General features: G+C 45.7%; 1 protein-coding gene across 6 annotated transcripts in view; it reads left to right on the top strand.

The window, feature by feature from the left end:
* The window catches only part of LOC144812382 (dihydrofolate reductase-like), a 453,064-nt gene that overhangs the window by 261,369 nt on the left and 168,772 nt on the right, over positions 1–22,923 (top strand). For all 6 annotated transcript variants that reach the window (XM_078673936.1, XM_078673934.1, XM_078673933.1 and 3 more), the window contains one exon: positions 4,500–4,549. In XM_078673936.1, coding sequence (XP_078530062.1) covers positions 4,500–4,549 — 50 coding nt within the window. The remainder of the gene's footprint in view (positions 1–4,499; positions 4,550–22,923) is intronic.

Below are 22,923 nucleotides of genomic sequence, written 5' to 3'. Positions count from 1 at the left end.
CTGCATGGCGGATGTGGATTGATAAGGTAAGTGTGAGTATTTTTTCACAGTATAGCACAGGGTAAAGGCCGGCCTGTAAGTGTAGATGGAAAAACAAAAGGGATATTGAAAAATCAAGGAGAAAAGTAAAGTTAAACTGCATAAATTAAAGAGGAGTGTAACAAGAAAACTTTCAGAGGCGGCAGTGCTAAATCATGTTTACTCTATTTCCAGCATTAACCTACAAAAACAGCAGGAGCAGGTCCACGACGCCCACCTAACCTCCGCTTAAACTAGATTTTGAGCAGCACTGAGCACACATACCCAGCAACATAGCATTTCCCAAATAAGTAACTAAATTAATGCACTGCTGTCAGTCATATCACTCGCCTCCACCACTACACAGACATGTAGATCTGGTGTTGTTGTTGTTTACCTTTTAGGCTACTTCAGGAAACACCCCGAGTTATTCCACCAATCATCTCCGATCCTACTGACTGACTGCAAGTATGGCATGATCATCATGGTGTCCAATTCTGTAGTGTACCAAGTGAGTCCAGAATCAAAAAGACAAGGGATCAGCCTGCTGTTGTACAATTTTGTTATCGAACAACAAGAAGGCAAACACTGACTTGAGTTACTTTTTTGTGTGTAGATTAAATACTAGTAGACATCATGCACAACAATAACACAAACACCAATCACTCAGAGTCAGTGTCCAATACATACCATCAATTACCTGTTCTTATGGGGAAGTCCCTTGAGGCTCGGAAAAGAGGATAGCTATAGTCAGATTCTTTGGAGGGACTTGACGATGCAGGTTCACATTTCACATTTCTTGTACTATTCTCCATCCAATGTCTGGCTCGAGGGAAATGGATTTAGGGAAAATCAGGACTGGAGCAGGACTCGGAGGAGTGGATTTACTTCTTCACTAACTGCACACAGTTGCAACTCCATACCGGCAATAAAATAGTAAGACGGTGGTGAAGGATTTGTTGTGATTCAAACCAGAAAGACAGTGACACACACAAATATTAAAAGAAAATGATATCCCTTAGCTGTATGTTTTTGGGGGGCTTTTTTTGGGGGAGTCAAAGCAAGAAAGAAAGTAACAAGTTGAAAGCCTAGTTGTTGTCAGGGAAGTAGAGCTCATCCTCAAACTCTGGTGGTTCACCCAGAAGTAGGTCATCTAACACACTAATTACATGACCTAAGTCACCGTCATCATCTTTATGCTGTGCTACTTCAGGTATGGTATAATCTAGTGGTATAAAGTGCTGATTAATTTTGATCATGGTTAACCTCTCCATGTTTTGAGGCAAGAGACTGGTCCTTCTCACTGTCAGAATGGCACCAGCAGCTCTGAAAACACGCTCAGAAGAGATTCTTGCGATAGGGCAAGCCAGATAGTTTATCGCCAGTCTGCTGAGCACTGGCCATTGGCGCCTTTCCAATACCAATACAGCAATGGGTTTTGATCAATGTAGACCTCTGTTGGGTCATCCAGATAGGCCTGGACCATCCGCTCATGGCTCAGGGGTGCTCTGTTTTGCTCGGTCTCTTTTGAATTTGCATTTGACTCATCACTGGGCCTAACAAGCCCTGGCTGTAGAAACCATTCCTGTGCCGATTTCTGTGGGGCTGATGCTCCTGTTCTTGTGGTTGTTGTTGATGTTGTTCTTGGTGTTGGTGGTTTTGGCTGCTGTGAGCCAACTGCACTGCCCTGAGGCTCTGAAGTTGAAACTTAACGCCGGCAGCCCTGCAGTACTTGCTGTGGCCTGGAGTAGCGGGCTACTAATTCCTGGCCGTTCTTTTTCTAAGCGACTGGCTTCCACAGCAATCCAAGTTTTGTAGTTGGCAACATCCCCTTCTGAAAAATGAATCAATGTGTTCAGTACTGGTTTGTACCATGGATCCAGATTTGTGGCACAAATGTAACGGTTGCATGACACAATGCCTCTTTGCACCCTTGTATTTTCAGATAAGCGAAGGGTTAAGCTCTACACCAACTCATATGCTTCTTTTTTTTCTTCCACACCTGCGTACTTTGTGTACATTGCAGACACCCTCTTCAGCTGTTCCTGTAGCATGTGCTGGTCACAAAGCGCAGAGATACTCCTGGTGGAGTGATTCAAGCGCTATATAAACTTATAAATAAATAAATAAATATAGCTTGGCCCATCGTACAGTCGTCCTTGCTGACTTTACGTGTGAAGAGCTCAAAAGGAAGTAGCTTCACTGTCAAGCATTTAACTAGTCCCCATTGGTCAATCTCAATGATTATGCCTTTCACAGTAGCATCCCCTCTTTGCATGACATATTCATTGATTGGTCTGTACTGCTCAAACAGACATTCAAGCATGTAATAATTTGAGTTCCAACGTGTTGGCCCTTCCTGGATGAGTGCTTTAGCTGGCATTCTGTGCTCAGGTTGAATGATCCTCAGCTGCTTCCGGGCTTTAAAAGAATGGCTGAAATGTGTGCAGATTCTTCTGCCGGTGGTCAGTAAGTTGCTGACTTGGTCTTATATCAGAAAGTCTTGAACAAAGATGTTAATGCAGTGCACCAAACACAGGACCCTAAATTACCCAATATCGGACATGGTCTTAACTATATTACCACCATTGTCCGTGGCAACAAAACCAATGTTAAGCCCTCTTGGTCACAGCCATTCGAAGACCTTGCTGCCAAAGTCTTCTAATGTTTGCAGCAGTATGAGATTTCTCCATGGCGAACATGGATACAGTTGCATGTTTCCGAGTGGCATTAAAAATCTCAGCAGTGTCAACACCACCTGCTGCAGATATCTTTTCTCTAACCCCCACAAAAGAGATCCAATGTGCAGTAATGCACATGTAATCAGTGGCTTGGCAACTGGTTCACATGTCTGTTGTCAGGTGGATAGTGTGAACATCACTCTGCTGGAAAGCTTGTCCAAGCAATTCCAGCATGTTGTGATGTAGTGCTGGAACAGCAACTCTGGCGAAATAGGACCGGCTGGGCACCTTCCATTTTGAGCAAATAGCCCCTTCCACAAAAGAAAAAGGGAGGACATTTTAGCCAGCTTCACGTAGTACAAATGTGCCATTGGGTGGTTGAGTTTGCACAGCCCCTCCGGCTTAAACATGCTGAGAATGGTAGCTTGGATTTTTTTCTTTTCTGGTGCCACTGATGCAGGGGACATCTTTACACCAGATGTTGTTAGGCTCAACACACGTTTTTACATTGCAGTACTCTCTTGCCTGGGACCCCTTGGTGTCTCAGCCTGACTCTTAGTCTTGTGCCACTGCGATGTTGCTGATGAGGATGTGGGCAGTATCACTGAGCTGATGGGGACAGGGCTACTTTTTGTACCAGAGAAAATGTCTCCCTCTTGTTCACCTCCCACCGTGATCGCATCTTCTACTTCTTCATCACCACCAACAACAATGGGGGCAGTTTTTTGACCGCTAAGGTGTGCCTCCCACTGGATCAAGTGGTGTTGTTTCAGATGGGTCCTTTGGTCCTATTTATTCTTGCACATCCCTTTTTCCCATTCACTATATCACACAGCTTTTTCCTTACCCTCCCTGGGGCACTATGACGCACATGATGTTATTATCTTTAATGTATTGTGAAGCCAGCTCATTGTGATTAAATAGCAGTGCGCTTTGACAAAAATGATGTATTGAATGTGAATTAATTTGATAAATATTTAACTGTTCTCTGGGACCCCCCCTTTTTGTATACCATATAGCACCCAGGTACCCAGTGACTCTTTTGGGTATAACCCCCCTAGATTTATCTTCCATTATTTCTGTAACATTGCAACTTGAGGTATGATAACAATGTAGGTTACAAATGGATAATTCTGGTGGTCCCTTCTTTGGAGAAAGCTGTACTTGGGTAGGAAACAATTATTGGGAAGGAGTGGTTATGAGTGCATGGGAAAGGAGAGTGGTAGATGTTGTGTGACCATCCTCATTTTGTCAATCAAGTTGCTTGTGTCGCTCTCAGGGTCCTCCCCAAAGCACAAATGGTTTACCCTGATGATCCTTTTATTGGAATGCGTCATGCTTGGGTGGGCAACGATGGGTGGGGGGGCAGGTCCTAAGTGACACAATAGTGCTTGTGAGAATAGAGAGTAACAGATGTTGTATTTCTAACCTCCTTTTGTCAGTCAATTGGCTTACATCATTCAAATGTAGAGCTCAAATTAATGACTGTGGTGTATCCTTACTTGGAAACAGCCATATTTCGGTGGGAGAAGATGGATTGGTCAAGAGTGTCAGAAAATAGCTCTTTGGAATGAAGAGTGGCAGAGGGTGTATAACCACCCCCTTTTGTCAGTTAGGCGGTTTGTGTCGCTCGCAGGTACCTACCTGGTATACAGTGGCGAAGTTGTATATTTTCACATGTATTTTAGAAATGTTGCCATTAAGATGTATCAGTGGTGTATATTATTTGATGCCATTCTACTAGCACCCATGACATCTCCACATTATAGATGAATAACAAAAGTACATTTGTTTCTGCAGGAATGAATTTAAATACTTTCTGGACAAAGTTACTTCCGTATCAGATCCTGGTAAGTCGAATTCGTTTGCACTTGATTGTAATACTTTGACAAGGATAAAAGTTGTTCTGTTTTTGTTGTTTAACCTTAACGACGGATAGACACAGTGACGAAAGAGACGTTGTGTATTATGCATCCGATTCACAACACTTAAGGTAATCTGGTATAAATAACTTATACTTAGTTAAACTATCTCTATCACATCTATTCACTGCTTCCTAATGGGAGAGCCACCGGGACTTATTTACACAGTGTTGTAGGTACAACTTTTGCCACCCGGGTTGTTCCCTGAGTTTGCCGCCCAGTGACAGCCGGTGTAGTTAAGAGGGGGTGGGGGTTAGTTGACAGCAGATGACTTCTTCTCGGAGAGGGGGGGGGATAGTAGTTGACAGCCAACTTTTTTTTAACAAAAATAATATTTGACTTCCGCCACCCCCAAAAAGAGTGCCGCCCGGGCAAACGTCCACCCCCGCCCTTCCCCCCAGTTATGCCACTGTATTTACAAGCCCCTTGCGTCACCAAAGCGTCACTTTTAATATGGGAAAAAGTGACATACCAGCACCACTAGGTGCTTGTATATAAGCCTCCCAATCTCAGCCTTCTAGGGAATGACGAGCTCTTCAGTATTCCTTGATTGTGCAGGGGTGCAATGGCCCTTTAACAGAGCACATACGTTCACATTGATATAAGTGAAAGGTGCAAATTGAAAATTGGGTTAGTGATAATATTAGTAAAGAAATCTGACCCTCTACTAAAAGGAGGGGATGGGCTCTTTTGATTCAAAATAACTTTGCTTTCTGGGTGAGGGAAGACTAGAAATATACTTAACAAGAACTGCCAAAGCCAATACGTCTGGCCCTGCCAAGTTGGTTTGATGTTTATTATTTTTATTCCAAACATATGCCACCTAAGGAAATATAACAGAAAGGAAAAAAGAAAAACACTGCTCTTTACACATGCGGTCATATGTTTGCAATAACAAAATTACGTAAACAAATTACCCATCTTGTATCATTTTAACAGAATAATATGGGTGCTTCCTAGTAAGCAGGTGCATTAAGAATAGGTATAGGAACCCTTCATTATTTGAATGCACATCAAAAATAACATGTGATTTCATTGGTGCACGACTTCCAAATACTGTAACCTGAAGTCATAGTTTAAACACACAAAGAGAAGAAAAGGAGTAAAATTAAGGCCATAGGATGGAAAAGCAAGAATATTGGCAAGGTAGTATTGCCCAACTAAACTAAGGGCCGAATAACGATGTCGGACAGACCTGAGTCAGTCCGACATTGTTTGGGTACTGGCATCAACAGACTGATCTCCTGTCGACGATCCCAACTCAGCAAGTTGGATGTGACCGAACACTGTTTGGTCGCACTCCTATTTACAATGGGAGTGGCCCCCCCTTCCCTAAAAATATATTTTTAAAAAAGGAGGCCATGCCCCAGGGCATGGGGTCTCCTCGGGAGGGGGGCGAGCTTTCCCCTTCCCATTTTTTTTTAAAGTTCAGGCCCTGGGGGATGGGGTTTCCAGGGCCCCAAAACTACTAAAAAAAGAGGGGCTACACAGCCCCCCTTCTAAATATAAATATAAAAAAGCCAGCATCTCGCCGAAGGCCCTGCCCCCACCCTGCGGCACTCTGCAAACGTGTCACCTGGCACGTTCTAAGTTGGGGAATTAGGTCCCCTTGAATACCGAGGGTCCCTTGGGGGCCAACTAGCTCACTATGTACCTCCAGTAAGTGCCAAACAGCTAGATTGCAGAGAGGTGGTCCGAGGCCACGCCCATTTTTACACCACTCTGCAAACTCTCCTCTTGGCGCACTGCTGGTGGGGCGATGAGGTCCTCTTGTGTTCCGAGGACCTCAGGACACAAGAGGACCTCATCCCTTGAGCAGCAGTGCGCCAGGGGCCGCGTTTGCAGAGTGATGTAAAAAGGAGGCTTGGCCTCAGAGCACTCTCAGCAATCCAGCTGTGTGGGGCTTACTGGATGTACCTGGTGGGCTAGTTGGCCCCCAGGGAACCTCATGAGGAAATGGGGCTTCATCCCCCAACCAAGAGCGCACCAGGAGACGTGTTTGCAGAGTGGTGGAGAAAGGGGGCGTGGCCTGTGTTCACCTCTCGGCAATCCCACTGTCTGGGGCTTAATGGACGTAAGAGGTAGGCTAGTTGGCCCTTAAGGACCCCCAGCAGTGATGGGGACTTCAATCCTCATCGCAGAGTGAGCCACATAGTGCGTTTGCAGAAGGGTGGGCAAAGGGGGTGTGGTCTGTTATGAGAATTTAGCAATCCTGCTGTGTGGTACTTACTGGAGGTAATAGGAGGGGTAGTTGGACCCCATGGATGTCCTTGGGGGCCAAGTGCCCCTCTTGTTGCCTACAGTAAGTCCCACACAGTAGTTTTGCTAAGACGTCTTTGGAGGCCATGCTCCCTTTCACTAACTCTCTGCAAACGCACTTCCTGGCAGACTACAGTATGGGGGATGAAGTCCACTTTACTCCTGAGGGACTTTGGGGGCCAAGAAGCCCTTCTGGTACCTCCTGTGAGTCCTATGCCGGTTAATTCTTGAGCGCTGGTTGGAGGCCCTGCACCCTTTCTCTGCCACATTGCAAACGTGACTTCTAGTTAAAGTAGCATGTTTCTACATCTCTGACTAAGAGGTAGTTTTAATCCCATGTCCTATTTTATACTAGGGCCTTACAGGGGAGGTCATGCCAACCACAGGGGTACCCCAACCCATAGTGTACCCTAGTGTATGTAGGTGTTTTCACTGTATTCTAAGTGTCTTTTAGCATAGCACTGGCTCTAGGTCAGGTTAGTCAGAGTCAGTTACCACCAGTACCCATCAGCAAAAAGTTGGTGGCATAGGATGACTTTGCAACAAGGCCTCTTTCAGCACCCCTGTTGGCTCTTTCTGAATATCTTTTCCTTTTTTCTGCACCTTTCTTTGTCTTTCTGAACTTCTGCTGCCTCTTTCTGCATTTCTCTTGCATGCTTCTGCGCTTTTCTTCCTCTTTCTGCACATGTCCTACCTCTGTTGGCATAGTTAGAAATTAGCATTTAAAAAACCTCAGAAATTCACTGAATAAAACTTAGGTTTCAAGGACGTTATAGTTAGAAATTAGCATTTAAAAAAACTTTGAAATTCACTGAGAAAACCATAGGTTTCAGGACATTATAGTTAGTAATTAGCATTTAAAAAACCTTAGAAATTCACTGAAAAAACATAGATTTCAGCCACGTTATAGTTAAAAATTAGCATTTAAAACACTGTTGAAATTGACTAGAAAAACTATAGGTTTCAGGGATATTATAGTTAGTTGGACATTTCACTCACACAAAAACCAGAGAAATTTAGCCGTTATAGTTAGTTCAGCTAACTATAACTCACGACCCCGCAATGCACTGCTGATGACGTCACATATTACATCATTCATGACATGGTCAGTGACATCACTGATGACATCTCAAATGAAAAAACCAAAGGTTAAAGTGTTGTTATAATTAAATGAACATGTGAGTGACATTACGTTTTGAACTAAGATAAAAACACAGTAATTCATATGTTATAGTAAACTTCCACCCCACTATGCACAGCTTATGACCTCACATATTACCTCACTGTTGACATTTTCTATGACATCACTGATGACGACTAGAAAGAAATCATTGATGACATCACTGATTACATCATCCAAACCTCTTTTGCACCCATTGCTCTATAAACTATGTCAATGTCAGATATTCTTGTAAAGCGCACATCTCACCGGAAGGTCTAATGGCGCTAGCAACGAAAAGACAGTAATAAAGACAGCAACCTGAAAACCGAAAGCAGAAATTACTGAGGGAAAAGCCAGGTTTTCAGCATTTTACGTAAGCATCTGTGGTCAACTATGGATGAGAGGTGTGATGGTAGTTTATTCCATATCATGGGGGCAAGATAAGAGAATGAACGGCCACCATTACGCAAGGTTTGAATGCGAGGCTAAACAAGGTATGATTTAGTACCAGACCTTAAGGATCTTCCTGGTATACACCATTGAAGGTAGTGTGGGCCAGTGTCCTACATTATCTTGTGTGTGAGACTTAAGATTTTAAAATGGCCTCGTTGTCGCACCGGAAGCCAGTGGAGGGTTTTAAGATTAGGTGGGGAGGGGGATCTAGGGGGAAGATTAAGAATTAGTATGGCAGCGGTATTTTGAAGGATCTGGAGCTTGGAAGCAAGTCTTCATTTAGAGCCGTAAACAGAGCGTTTCCATAATCAAGACGGCTCATCACAAGACCTTGCACCAATGGTTTCCTCACTTCAATGGGTAGCCACTTAAAGATTTTGCGGAGGTTCCGCATAATCCCGTAGCAGACCCCTAAAACCTGATTAACATGGGTTTTCATAGACAGAGAACTGTCGATGGTGATTCCCAGGTTACGCACTGCTGACTTAGGAGAGGGACATGTATCCAATTCTGAGGGCCACCAATCTTGCGCCCAGAGTTCCTAAGCTCTCCCAAACAAAATGATTTCAGTCTTGCTGCTATTTAATTGTAACTTGTTTGTACTCATCCAGTTGTTTATTTGGATCATACAGCTCTTGAAACGATATTGCGTGCCGACGTGATCTGACCACGGGTGACAAGCAGTTGGGTGTCGTTGGCATACGACACAGTCTCAAAGCTGTGTGATCTAATGATACCAGCAAGAGATGTTAGATATAGATTGAACTACATGGGGCTGTGAATGGAGCCCTTTGGGCCTCAACTGTAACTGGATGACTACATGAGACTATTGAATCAACGAGAATAGTAGTAGAACGGTCAGCCAGATAACTCTCAAACCAGTCTAAGGCCTTCCCTCTGATACCTACCCCCCACAGTCGATGTTTCAATATACTGTGGGAGATGGTATCGAAGGCAGCAGACAGATCCAGGAGAACCAGGATTGCTGATTCTCTCTTTTCCAGTGTGAGCCTAATGTTGTCAATAATCTCATATACTATATAAACTAGTATGGCATTAGAGGCCTGAGAGTAAGTGCAAAATAGCTCAGAATAATATGAAGCATCATAAATGCCATCACAGTTACAAGTACATATAGCAAGCATAGGTTATGTGCTACATTGACCCTATACCATATACTTTAAGGGTAATCTAGTTCACATTAACAATCAACCACAGATATATAGAAAACTCTCATTGCACACGTTGCTCGATCTGTATGCAACTGTTCAGAGAAAGCCAAGTTCCTCAAGATACTCAAAGTCTGTTCCAAAATGAATGTCCTACTATGGACAGCTTTTTTCTGTATCAAACCATTCACAGGTATTTATTTATTTATTTATTGCATTTCTATGGCGCAACAGCTACCCTGAGGGTTTCCCGGCGCCCTGGATCAGCATTTCATGTAGACGTCTCACAGCCGATTATAGGTCAAATAGCCAAGCTTTCACTCCCTCGCGGAATCGAAGGTAGCAGGGTTCAAGTCTTAAATGGATAGGGAGTGAGTTCCATAGTACCGGTGCTAGGTAAGAGAAGGAGCGCCCTCCTTGTCGAGCTCTCTTTAACCTGGGCACGATGAATTTAGCTTTCCCTGCTGAGCGTAGATTTCGCGAGGGAAGGTTATTTCTAACCATTTTGCATAGATATTTAGGGGCTATGCCTGCGTTTATTCTGTGCATATAGCACAAAGCTTTAAACTTTACTCTGCTGGAGATCCTCAACCAGTGTAAGGTACCAAACTTACTTTGAGAAAGTTGATATAAGTAGAAAAGTGGGTACTGTAAACAGTGTTTATTCCATGGAGAGACTTTAGTCTGTACAACACGGTTTGCAGGCAGTAAAACTCTCTTGAGAAATGTACCGCAGAGTATTAAAAAGTATCGCCTAGGAACAGTGTACACTCTATGCAACACTTTTCAAAAAAACACTATTCACTTAAAATAACCAAGGTCTGAAGGCGTTAAAGATTAAACTACTTGCAACCTTCACACTATGGTGAATACGTTTCAGATAGCCCATCTTCTGAAGCAAAAGAAGCACGTTTGTAGGTTAGTACCTGTTGCACACCGGCTTATAAATTATGTAGAAATTGCCATGCTAAGACAATTCTGTCTAATAACTCATGGCTGCTTACAGTACTTAGTATCTTCTACGCAGAATCTTTGCCCTGTTCTTTTCCTGCCAGAAAACATGCGTGGAACATACTGGACACAAGTTGCCAAATGTCATCTGCACAAAGAGTTACTCTTAAATACACAGATTGATAACATTAATTTTCTCTACAAACCTATGATGCACTGGCAGCACATGCGTTTTGTAAACACTTGCGCCCATAAACGGTCACGGACAGTACAAACGTTAGGTAGAGAAGTAATATGGTATTTACCCACTACTATGTAAACTATAAAATAAAGTAGCACCCTCATTAGATAATGTAATCAGTGATGAAAATGATGTAATTTGAGATGTCATCATTGATGTCATAAACCAGTATTTAACACATTAGCATCTCAATACTACTGCATCCCAGTCCTTGCTATGATGAAGATAGCTAACTACACTATGACCTAAATAAGAAACCAACTGCAAGGTAGTAGTTGCAAATATATATATGAGATGTTTACCATTACAAGACAAAAACTTGCTAATAATGCAGCACATAGAACCCCAATCCCAAGCTCCAAGCATTGTCGATTCATTGAATCCAAACCATAGTGTTTCACAAAGATTGGAGGGACTGCCTAAGTTGCTGCATGAGAAATGTCCTGGATAAAGGCAACTCCAGCTTCTAGACAAGAAAGGGCTATTTCACAAGTGGAGGGGTCCTGAACTGTGGGGAAGATCCCTGAAATTGACAAACTAGAGACGTAACCAACTAACCCCAACACTTTCGGGAGTAAGTAGAAAAACTCACAATGCTGCTTAAAATGATCACATTTAACAAAGAGATCGTCACACAGTCTGAAATCAGCAGAGCGAGAAAGTTAAATCTTGACTGCAAAGGTGATAGTGAGAAAATTGAATGATATCACCTCCAGCAAGGAGGGAGTTACAAACAACAGAAAGGCGAACTATCTCCTGGTCTGTATGAAAAGAAGAGAACACCTTGGGTTGAAAACCCTGACTTAAGCTGACAGCCAAAATGTCTGGAAAAAATCTCACTTAGTGAGATTTTATAGATAAGAATAATAAGAGCTGCTGTATTGGCCACTACAAAGAAGAACTTAAAGGTCAGAAACATTAAAGGAACCTCCTCCAGTGGTCCAAACGGAGGCTGCTGTAAAGGTCTGATGACTAAGGGTAAATCTGAAGAAGGAACAACTGGTATGATGGGAGCATTGAAGAGAGAATCCCTTAAGAAAGGCATTCTCCACTTATTTCATTTCATTAACCCCCCCCACCGAAGGAAACCTGACTGCTTCTATTGTTTCCCACTGTACTTTAGGGGTGAAAACTTAAACACTTAAGTGAAATCCTTCCTTCAAGGAACTTAAGGTGAGAGTATTGAATGCCAAGTGATGAACTGTACTGTAGTGAACAAGCCAAACCAACTGAGATTTTGTCAGGCACTGAAGTATTATATTCACTGTCTCCCAGAAGCCCCTCACATAATCCTGATGGGTCCATCAACCTAATCTCCAGAATCCTACTCTCCAGATACACCAATCTACGCATGTTCTAAACTTGAAATGAAGTCTTTAAGTCCGAATTGTCCATACATTAGTGAGATCGTTCCCACTAATCCTGAAAGGAATAAGCTCATCCGGAGCCAGAATGAGACCACTAATATCAAGTCTACATTTGTTTTCTGGAGTTGAGCCAGCAACCTGGGAATCCGAGGATTGTAGGAGATGCATACAAAATAACAGCAGACCATTGAGAAATCAATGCATCTATTCTACAAACTTTGGGTCTACGGGCACTTGGAGAGTTAACAAGGAAGTTGTGTTTTTCAAGACTAGCAGAGAGATCCATTATTGGAGCACTAAACATCTCACAACTCTGTTGAAAAACCTATCAAGATATCATGAGACAGGGTACAAAACCTTGCTTAGGCAATCTGCTTTCACATAGTGACGTCCCTGAAAACCAGAAGGATATGAGGTTAGCAGATGTTCTTCAACCCAATAGTGATTTGGACAGCTAAGTGAATTTGAGAGGCCAAATTTGTGCTTGACTGTTTAAGTCAGTATTGGCTACTGTATTGTCAGAATCAGAACTGACTGACCTACTATCACAGGAACAGATAGAGATGAGATCTCTGAATTACCGCTAGCTCCTTCCAGCTGGAGGGGTGATCCATAGCTGCCTGAAGTACTTTCCCCTAAGCCAAATGGGACCCCCTGGTAGCACCACATACTATCTTGATGGCATGTGTAGTGATTATCACAGGTTGAGAGCGGTATAGAGGAAATATTTTCTTTAGATTTGCATGGGTCAACAATCACTGAAGACTATATCTGATCGAAGGAGATATTGTAATTGCTAACTTGTAATTGTTGGAGAAAAGAGGCACAAACCTGAGCCTATGTCTGACCAAAGGGTATATGTATAGACAAGCCCAGGTTTTCATTACTACACAGGAAGCCTACAGTCCAAAACAAGATGTAAACCAATAGTTAGTGCCAAGAGCATCATGACAATAAAATAGGTTCTTCAGCTGAGTGATTTACATACTTCTACTCATAGACAATCCCTGTCAGGAACACTGTACCTGGCTAGGCGACTGGGTAACCAAAGTATAAACTTTGCTGCTCTTGAGTCTGAAAGATTAATAAACAACAATGAGGTCTTGGACCTGGATGCAATGAAATCCAGATGTTATGAAGGACTAAAATGAGACTTCCTGATGTTGATTAAAAAACTGCGGCCTACCAGGAGCTGACAAACATTGATTGTGTCCTTAAACACCCCTGCTGCTGATGGGGAATGAATTAGCTAGTTGTCCAAGTATGGGGCTAGCATGATCTCTCAATAGTGAAGGAGAAAGCCCATTTGTGAATGTTCGTGGGGCGGAAGTCGCTAATGAAGACCCCAAACAAAAAAGTGTAGAAATTGCTGATAACTCAAATGTATTGGAACTCGAAGATATGCCACTTGAAGATCCATGGATGTCATCCATTCCCCCAGGATATCAAGGGAGCAATCTTTGCAAGGTCTACATCTTCAGATCTATCTTTTTAGGAACTATTCAGCTTCTTTAGATTGAGCATCAGCCAGCAATCTTCTCAAAGCTTTTCACCCGGAAATACTGAAGAATAAACTCGCTTTCCCTGTTTGCCCAAAGACACTGATACAATGGCTGTTTTGTCTACTGAATCTGAAATTTATTGTAACAGGGCGTGCTGATGGTCGATTCGATTCGAAAACTTTATTCGATCATTTAAAAAAAATAATCATAAAAGTGCATACAGTACATCACATAACTACATTTGGAAAATTGGGTTTTACAGACATTAAATTACAAAAGACATACTTTTCCTGACGGATACTGATTTTAAAATATATACAGCAGTAAAAAAGCACACATCAGGTTCAACAAGTGCAAATAAAAGGCTCATGGCTGATTTCATAGAGGATACCTTATATTTTTTAAAAAGTGGTTTCAAGTAGATAATACGTAATTGAAGGTAATAAGGGCTAAGGGCAAATCAGTAAAAAGTGCTCTGTGCTCTGCTTTGAGGTCCCATCACATGGGCATGGAGCTACAGTATGTAACTTGATATGTGGATAAGCGACAAGCAAATAAACAGACCCCAGTCGTAGTCTGGTAAGAACATACTGGTGTGAGCGTATAGTTACCATATTTAGATATTTGGCAAAACCAGATTCAGCCAGGTTATATTTGTTATAAAAACTGTGCGTAGAATACTGGCTGGTGGCAACACAACGCTTTTGTGCCTTGGCCCTCAAATACACGTGCTTTAGCTCCTTTTTTGGGATGTCCGATGCACTGAAAGGATTTTTTCGGACATCCAGCTTAAAAACATCTTTAAATGAAGAAATAATGTAATTGAGCCAGGGAATCAGGTTACACTTGTCCAAGTGGAGACAGTCATTAATAATTTTCCTCGTAAAACTGGTTTGTTCTTTGAGCCAGATAGACATCCATACCAGTAGGGGTCTAAGACCAATAAGATCTGACAGGTGCTCCAGACCAACCTCCTGATGGATCAAACTAGTAGAGGCTGAGGATGGTAAACAGAGGAGTTTCTTAATGAATTTATTTTCTTCAACTTGGAGCATGTTATGATTGTCCCCATACCCCTGACCCATAAAGGGCCAGAGCTACACATCTGTGATGATAAATATACATCATATCAAATATGCGCCTTGAGCCCAGTTTAGACGCAAACTTAAAAATACCAAATGCACATTTACCCATTTTTGCCCTAACATTGGTCATCTCATGAGACCATATACCCCCACTATTAAAGGTGATACCTAAATAGCAAAATGTATCGACCACTTGAATCGTTTGATCTTTGAACGAAAATGGTCTTAATTTTTTTTTTTCCACAAGCCAAAATAAAGGTTTTCGAATTGTTAATCTTAAGTTTTCTCCCATTAATAAAATCCGAAAATCTATCCATGAGTCTTTGCAGCCCGACAGGGGTTCTGGATAGGAGTACCGTGTCGTCCGCGTAGAGCAGTACCGGGATTGATAAACCATCAGCAGACGGAGCATCGGCACTGACTAAACGCAGTTCCGACTCTATGGCATTAATATAAAGGGAGAAAAGAAGGGGGGCGAGAACACATCCTTGCCTAATGCCAGACCCTACTCGGACACTAGAGGTACATTCACCCATTTGCCCAAAACTAATCTTAGCGGACAAATTGCTATACAGGCGCGCCAAGAAGTGGATAATTTCTGGAGGGGCCCCCATATTCAATAAAGTTATCCATAGTAAGCCATGGTTAACCAGGTCAAATGCGCTTGAAAGATCCGCAAAACAAAGGAACAGCGAACCCTGTTTGGCACGCGTGTACTTGCCTACAATAAGATCCAGGTTAATACACTGTTCTATAGTGCCCAGCACCTTGCGGAATCCAAACTGGGAGTCCGCAAGGATGCCATTGTCTTCGACCCACTCCTCCAATCGAATCAATAACACCCTACTCATTATTTTCATGGAAGAGTCGAGGAGAGAAATAGGGCGATAGTTTTTGGCCTCGCCTCTATCTCCCTTTTTATAAATAGGGATAATAATCGACTCTCCCCATGTCTGTGGTGCAGAGACCATTGCAACAGCGTTAAAGACCTTGGTCAGCAAGGGGCTCCAAAGCAATACATCTGCTTTGTATAGGTCAATAGGGACCCCATCAGGGCCAGGTGCTTTCCCTCCCTTGCTACCCCGGATGGCATTATCCACCTCAGTGATAGTGATGTTAAGCGGTGTAGGGGGACCAAAATCAGCAACCGTATCTCTCTCTGAGGGTGTCCCTGCTGGGTTGAAAATACTGGAGAAGTGGGATACCCAGTTGTCCTCACTTACTTGGGCAGAGAGTACAGGGTGTACCTCGTTATGTAAGAATGGGCTATTTACAGTATTCCAAAATAACTTGGTGTCCCGAAGTTCCACGGCCTTGGACATGTTGTCCCACGCTTCCTCCCTTAATTCCTGCTTCCTTAAATTCAGGTGCATTTTGTAAGTGTGCCTTAGGAATCTAACCGCTTCCCTATCCCTGGGTTTATTGGCAAGGGCATTTTTTAAATTTTGTAAAGATTTTGTACATGCCCATTGGGAGCTCCAGGTCCCTTTACCCTGCTGGAAGTCAGAATCTTTTTCGTAGTCACATTAATTGAATCAAACCCAGCTAATAAACATGTCAAGCCTGTATTGGGATCAAGGCAACATTCCACCTCCTGGAGGCATGCGGACACAATTTCGACCAACAGCTTTTCCTCATTTTTCCTCCCCCACTTAATCCTGAGGCCATTCGGTCTATGCGGGATTAAATCCGTCACTGTTCCATGGGACACATCAGCCTTTCCCCCCCACATAAACAAATGTGTTGTAAGGCAATTATGATCGCTAAGAGCCAGATCTAGTACTTCCGGGAGCTGCACATGGTAATTATGCTTGCCGAAGCTATAAGGTAATCAATGATAGTGGCGGAATTCCTTCCCACGAACGTTGGTACCAAATTGCCTTCGTTATCTTTCTTGGGTGACAATATCAATAGATCCAGTTTAAGCAGAAGAGTATTGAGTGAATCACCATGGGTCGTATGTAAGAAATGAGCCTGGTCCTCCCCATCCTCCCCACCAAACCCACACACCCTCGAAAAGGAGTAAGGGCACATGTGAATATTAAAGTCTCCTCCCCATAAGATATCAAAGGGTACACAGGTTTGCCCACACAGGTTGTCGACTGCCGCATCAAGTTCATCAACCACTAAGGAGCTGGAGTGATTAAACATATTATTATAATGATTGATTATTAAGACATTCCGGCCACCATTGTGCTGCAGCCATAGTACCTGTGAGTGTGATCCGACTGTCACGTGGGTTTTAACTCGTACCGGAAGGCTCACTGACAGCAGAATCACCAATCCACCTTTAGCTCTGCCCATATTAGAGCTCAGGGCCGGACAATTATAAGCAACAAAACCATCCAGGAAGATATCATCGGTACACCACGTCTCCTGGAGACAAAGAATATCGAATTTAGTTACAAAATCCGACAAGCCAAGGCGGTCAACCTTATTACACCACCCTGCGATATTCCAACTCATTAACTTATATCCTTTCCCCGGAATATCACCTTCCTCAACAATGTGTGTTCCAGTATGGGGAGGGTGCAAGGACCTATTCAATGATACAGTTAAAAGCGGGGTATTAGAAGGTGCCATCCAAGGTACCATGGAGGGTGGATTGTCACTTAGGGCAGTGATTGACTCCGAGGACACCCCTAAACCCTCCTCTACGTTAACTGGGCTACCTAAGATAGATCCAGTAGCATGATCCCGACGATAACCCGGGAATCCCTGCTCCCCAGGGTCATTAAGGTGTTCCATTTGAGCCTGATTATGTTGCAAGTAGACTTCCTCAAAAAGAGTAATACGACCCGAGGGACTAGTGTGCCCCAAGGGCCTCTGGATGTTGACAATCATACTCGAGGCTTCCGCCTCCGTTCTACCCATCAGACTACTTGGACATATTACAGTGGTTAAAGTATTGTCCCTGGGAATCACCATCACATCAGCATCGTTAAAAGTGCCCTCCATGCTATAGGTATGTATTCCACTTCCCTCAACCCCTGGGCTCCAAAAACTTCAATCACAGTCGTCTAACCCATTAAATATCTCGAACCTATTTGTGGTCTCCAATGGCGTAAATGGATTTAAATGGTCCATTCTCCTATTCATGGTTGTATTGGACCTGGGGGTTACAAAATTCCACCGGTAAGGATCAGGAACCAATACAGGATAGGGCATATATGGAGGATTCCTGACATTCTGTGTAGTTGGGGGGAAAGAATTAGGGTAGGCTTGTATTTGTGGGTGTTGAGGGAGTTGGTGCTGATGTGGGAGTACCATGGATCTTGGGTAAAAATACGTCAATGGTCTAGGGATAATGCGATTGTTACCATTCCCTGGAGGCCAGTTTAGTATATAATGAACAGCATTTTGATCTCTAAAATTCACCACCACCACATCCCCCAGGATATCCTTGGGTCTACCCCCCAACCACTGAAGGCGGCGGACATGTACAATATCGCCGCTGATGTTACTTGCAATTGGTCTGTACAAACTCAGCCAATGCATGATTTTATTCTTCAGCTGGGTGAATCCCTCCCGCTTATTTTCTTCCAGCTCAGGCACCCCTGTAAGGACCACCACGAAAGGCACTGCTTCCGGTGGAAGTTCTGGAAGGGGGGCCCTATTTTGTATCCCCCGAGTATGCCTAGTACTACCCTCCTCCCTTATTGGTATCCCCAGTGATACATTACCCATGCCCTTAGATGGTCTGCTAACAAAAGTAGTAGGAATCGGGTCGGGTTTGTTTGTTGGCAATTTAGCAAGTAGATTAAATTGCTTATTATTTTTAGTTTGGGAGGGTTTCTGGGTAACTGGAGTTGTGTTAGGTACAGGGATGGGGACTGAAATATTAGTTTGGGTAGGCAGTGTAGTAAGTTGCGCGGTGTTATTTGCAGCAGCCTTTATAGGGACCTCCTTTCTTCCCAGTTCCCGCTCTATTTTCCCCAGTCTTTCTTCCACCTTGTTTAGTCTCTCTATAATTGCTAAGGAAAAGCTCATAATTATACACTCAATGCTATCCAGTGTGACGTTATTATGTGCTACTTGTGGTTCTATGTCAACAGGGGGAATATCAATACCAGCCACTTCACCTAAATGTGTGGGGGGTGGAGATGCTGACATTGGTACTATTGCATCGGGACCAACTGTTGAGGCCTTGTCACTCCCTGTGGGAGCCTTTACCTTTATACCAAAGTCGAAATGACTCAGCTTTTGTTTATGTGGTTCTCCCTTTTTCCTCCTTTTTTTGGTAGGAGGTGGGCCAAAATTTCTTTATGGTGTATTTTTCTTGGCCCTATTTCTGATAGTTTTACATGGTATAGGGGTAGGAGTAATCAGGGCCTTAGTTACAATAAGAGAGCTGGTAAGATTAGAAGACAACAAACCATTCACAGTTGACTTAGGGACGGAACTAGATGTCGGAGTACAAATTCTAAGTACAGAAGGCCCGCTGTCCAATATGACTACGCTATCGTTGCCTCTGTGACTCAATTCAATAGTAGGAGCAGCTGGTAAGGGTGACTCGATCAGGGACCTATTCTTCATACTTTCAATGGAACGGCGGCGTTCCGCTCGCCGCTCCGCTAGGGTAGTTGCCTTAGGAGCATCAGCAGCAGTCTTTGTGAAATAATTGTCCAAAGTTCCGTTAAACAACCCCCCAGACCTGTCCGACATTTCCGTGTCTAAGCTTAATGCTGGCAATAACATTTGTAGATGGGATAGGATGGCGGCAGATGATGGTCCAGAGCAGACTTACCCCCAGTGTGATCAGTGGTGTGAAGGACAAACAGGGGGACGGGCCCAGTCCAGTCTCCTCGGGCCTCTGAGGGCCACAGAGGGCCCGCCCTTTGCCCGGGCTTAGCCCCGGGCGCTCCCGCTCGCTCCTGCGCAGCGGAGGTCTCTGTTACCTATATACGTCGTGATGAGGTTGGGGCAGGGCGGTCAGGGAGAGCGGGCCAGGTGTGTCGGCCTCGGGGTAGCCGGGGCTCCTGGGAGATCGAGTCCCGGTTCCCTGCACGCGCAGCCCTGCAGCCCTAGCAGTCACCCAACACTGGATCCCTGGTATGTTGCAGGCAGCTCCGACGATGCGGGGCCCGCGAAGCGGGTTTCGCGAGGCGTGGAAGTGATCCCGGTTTTTGGCAGCAGCAAGAAGATTCAGTAAGCGTTCCACACGCCAAACAGCAGGCAAGGTTATTTAAATGATGAGGTTGGGGCGGGGCGGTCAGGGAGAGCGGGCCAGGTGTGTCGGCCTCGGGGTAGCCGGGGCTCCTGGGAGATCGAGTCCCGGTTCCCTGCGCTCGCAGCCCTGCAGCCCTAGCAGTCACCCAACACTGGATCCCTGGTATGTTGCAGGCAGCTCTGACGATGCGGGACCCGCGAAGCGGGTTCCGCGAGGCGTGGAATTGATCCCGGTTTTTGGCAGCAGCAAGTAGATTCAGTAAGCGTTCCACACGCCAAACAGCAGGCAAGGTTATTTAAATGATGAGGTTGGGGTGGGGCGGTCAGGGAGAGCGGGCCAGGTGTGTCGGCCTCGGGGTAGCCGGGGCTCCTGGGAGATCGAGTCCCGGTTCCCTGTGCTCGCTGCCCTGCAGCCCTAGCAGTCACCCAACACTGGATCCCTGGTATGTTGCAGGCAGCTCCGACGATGCGGGACCCACGAAGCGGGTTCTGCGAGGCGTGGAAGTGATCCCGGTTTTTGGCAGCAGCAAGAAGATTCAGTAAGCGTTCCACACGCCAAACAGCAGGCAAGGGTATTTAAATGATGAGGTTGGGGCGGGGCGGTCAGGGAGAGCGGGCCAGGTGTGTCGGCCTCGGGGTAGCCGGGGCTCCTGGGAGATCGAGTCCCGGTTCCCTGCGCTCGCAGCCCTGCAGCCCTAGCAGTCACCCAACACTGGATCCCTGGTATGTTGCAGGCAGCTCCGACGATGCGGGACCCGCGAAGCGGGTTCCGCGAGGCGTGGAAGTGATCCCGGTTTTTGGCAGCAGCAAAAAGAATCATTAAGCGTTCCACACGCCAAACAGCAGGCAAGGTTATTTAAATGATGAGGTTGGGGCGGGGCGGTCAGGGAGAGCGGGCCAGGTGTGTCGGCCTCGGGGTAGCCAGGGCTCCTGGGAGATCGAGTCCCGGTTCCCTGCGCTCGCAGCCCTGCAGCCCTAGCAGTCACCCAACACTGGATCCCTGGTATGTTGCAGGCAGCTCCGACGATGCGGGACCCGCGAAGCGGGTTCCGCGAGGCGTGGAAGTGATCCCGGTTTTTGGCAGCAGCAAGTAGATTCAGTAAGCGTTCCACACGCCAAACAGCAGGCAAGGTTATTTAAATGATGAGGTTGGGGCGGGGCGGTCAGGGAGAGCGGGCCAGGTGTGTCGGCCTCGGGGTAGCCGGGGCTCCTGGGAGATCGAGTCCCTGTTCCCTGCGCTCGCAGCCCTGCAGCCCTAGCAGTCACCCAACACTGGATCCCTGGTATGTTGCAGGCAGCTCCGACGATGCGGGACCCGCGAAGCGGGTTCCGCGAGGCGTGGAAGTGATCCCGGTTTTTGGCAGCAGCAAAAAGAATCATTAAGCGTTCCACACGCCAAACAGCAGGCAAGGTTATTTAAATGATGAGGTTGGGGCGGGGCGGTCAGGGAGAGCGGGCCAGGTGTGTCGGCCTTGGGGTAGCCGGGGCTCCTGGGAGATCGAGTCCCGGTTCCCTGCGCTCGCAGCCCTGCAGCCCTAGCAGTCACCCAACACTGGATCCCTGGTATGTTGCAGGCAGCTCCGACGATGCGGGACCCGCGAAGCGGGTTCCGCGAGGCGTGGAAGTGATCCCGGTTTTTGGCAGCAGCAAGAAGATTCAGTAAGCGTTCCACACGCCAAACAGCAGGCAAGGTTATTCAAATGATGAGGTTGGGGCGGGGCGGTCAGGGAGAGCGGGCCAGGTGTGTCGGCCTCGGGGTAGCCGGGGATCCTGGGAGATCGAGTCCCGGTTCCCTGCGCTCGCAGCCCTGCAGCCCTAGCAGTCACCCAACACTGGATCCCTGGTATGTTGCAGGCAGCTCCGACGATGCGGGACCCGCGAAGCGGGTTCCGCGAGGCATGGAAGTGATCCCGGTTTTTGGCAGCAGCAAGAAGATTCAGTAAGCGTTCCACACGCCAAACAGCAGGCAAGGTTATTCAAATGATGAGGTTGGGGCGGGGCGGTCAGGGAGAGCGGGCCAGGTGTGTCGGCCTCGGGGTAGCCGGGGATCCTGGGAGATCGAGTCCCGGTTCCCTGCGCTCGCAGCCCTGCAGCCCTAGCAGTCACCCAACACTGGATCCCTGGTATGTTGCAGGCAGCTCCGACGATGCGGGACCCGCGAAGCGGGTTCCGCGAGGCATGGAAGTGATCCCGGTTTTTGGCAGCAGCAAGAAGATTCAGTAAGCGTTCCACACGCCAAACAGCAGGCAAGGTTATTTAAATGATGAGGTTGGGGCGGGGCGGTCAGGGAGAGCGGGCCAGGTGTGTCGGCCTCGGGGTAGCCGGGGCTCCTGGGAGATCGAGTCCCGGTTCCCTGCGCTCGCAGCCCTGCAGCCCTAGCAGTCACCCAACACTGGATCCCTGGTATGTTGCAGGCAGCTCCGACGATGCGGGACCCGCGAAGAGGGTTCCGCGAGGCGTGGAAGTGATCCCGGTTTTTGGCAGCAGCAAGAAGATTCAGTAAGCGTTCCACTGATGGTGCTGATGGTCCTAAACCCTGGGCTAATGTTGAAACATGGACATCTGGAGGTATCATGAAAAAAGTCCTGACAACAGACCTATTGAACCACTTCCGAAACCCAAATATTTGTGATGGAATTTTTTTTGTGACACCACTCCATCCTACTTTGAGTTTTCGTTTGCTTGGCACAGCTCTGTGAGCCCCAAAAGACCCTATAAGATTCTGTATGTACTGAGATTCTTGAATAATTGGTAAACTAATTATATGTAATGTGTGCTAAAAAAATGGTATTAATAGTGAGTAATCAAAGTTCATATAACTCCTAACAGTCACTCATTTGTTGGAAGAAGGTGTTAATTAAACAATCCCAGTGCCTCTTGAGACTTTCTCTCTTCCTCAGGGGAATATTTGATTTTGGGTTCTGTGGAGAAAAAAATAAAAGAA

The sequence above is a fragment of the Lissotriton helveticus genome, chromosome 1_1 (assembly GCF_964261635.1).
Source record: "Lissotriton helveticus chromosome 1_1, aLisHel1.1, whole genome shotgun sequence".
Lineage (NCBI taxonomy): Eukaryota > Metazoa > Chordata > Amphibia > Caudata > Salamandridae > Lissotriton > Lissotriton helveticus.
This window is presented reverse-complemented; position numbering and strand designations above follow the sequence as displayed.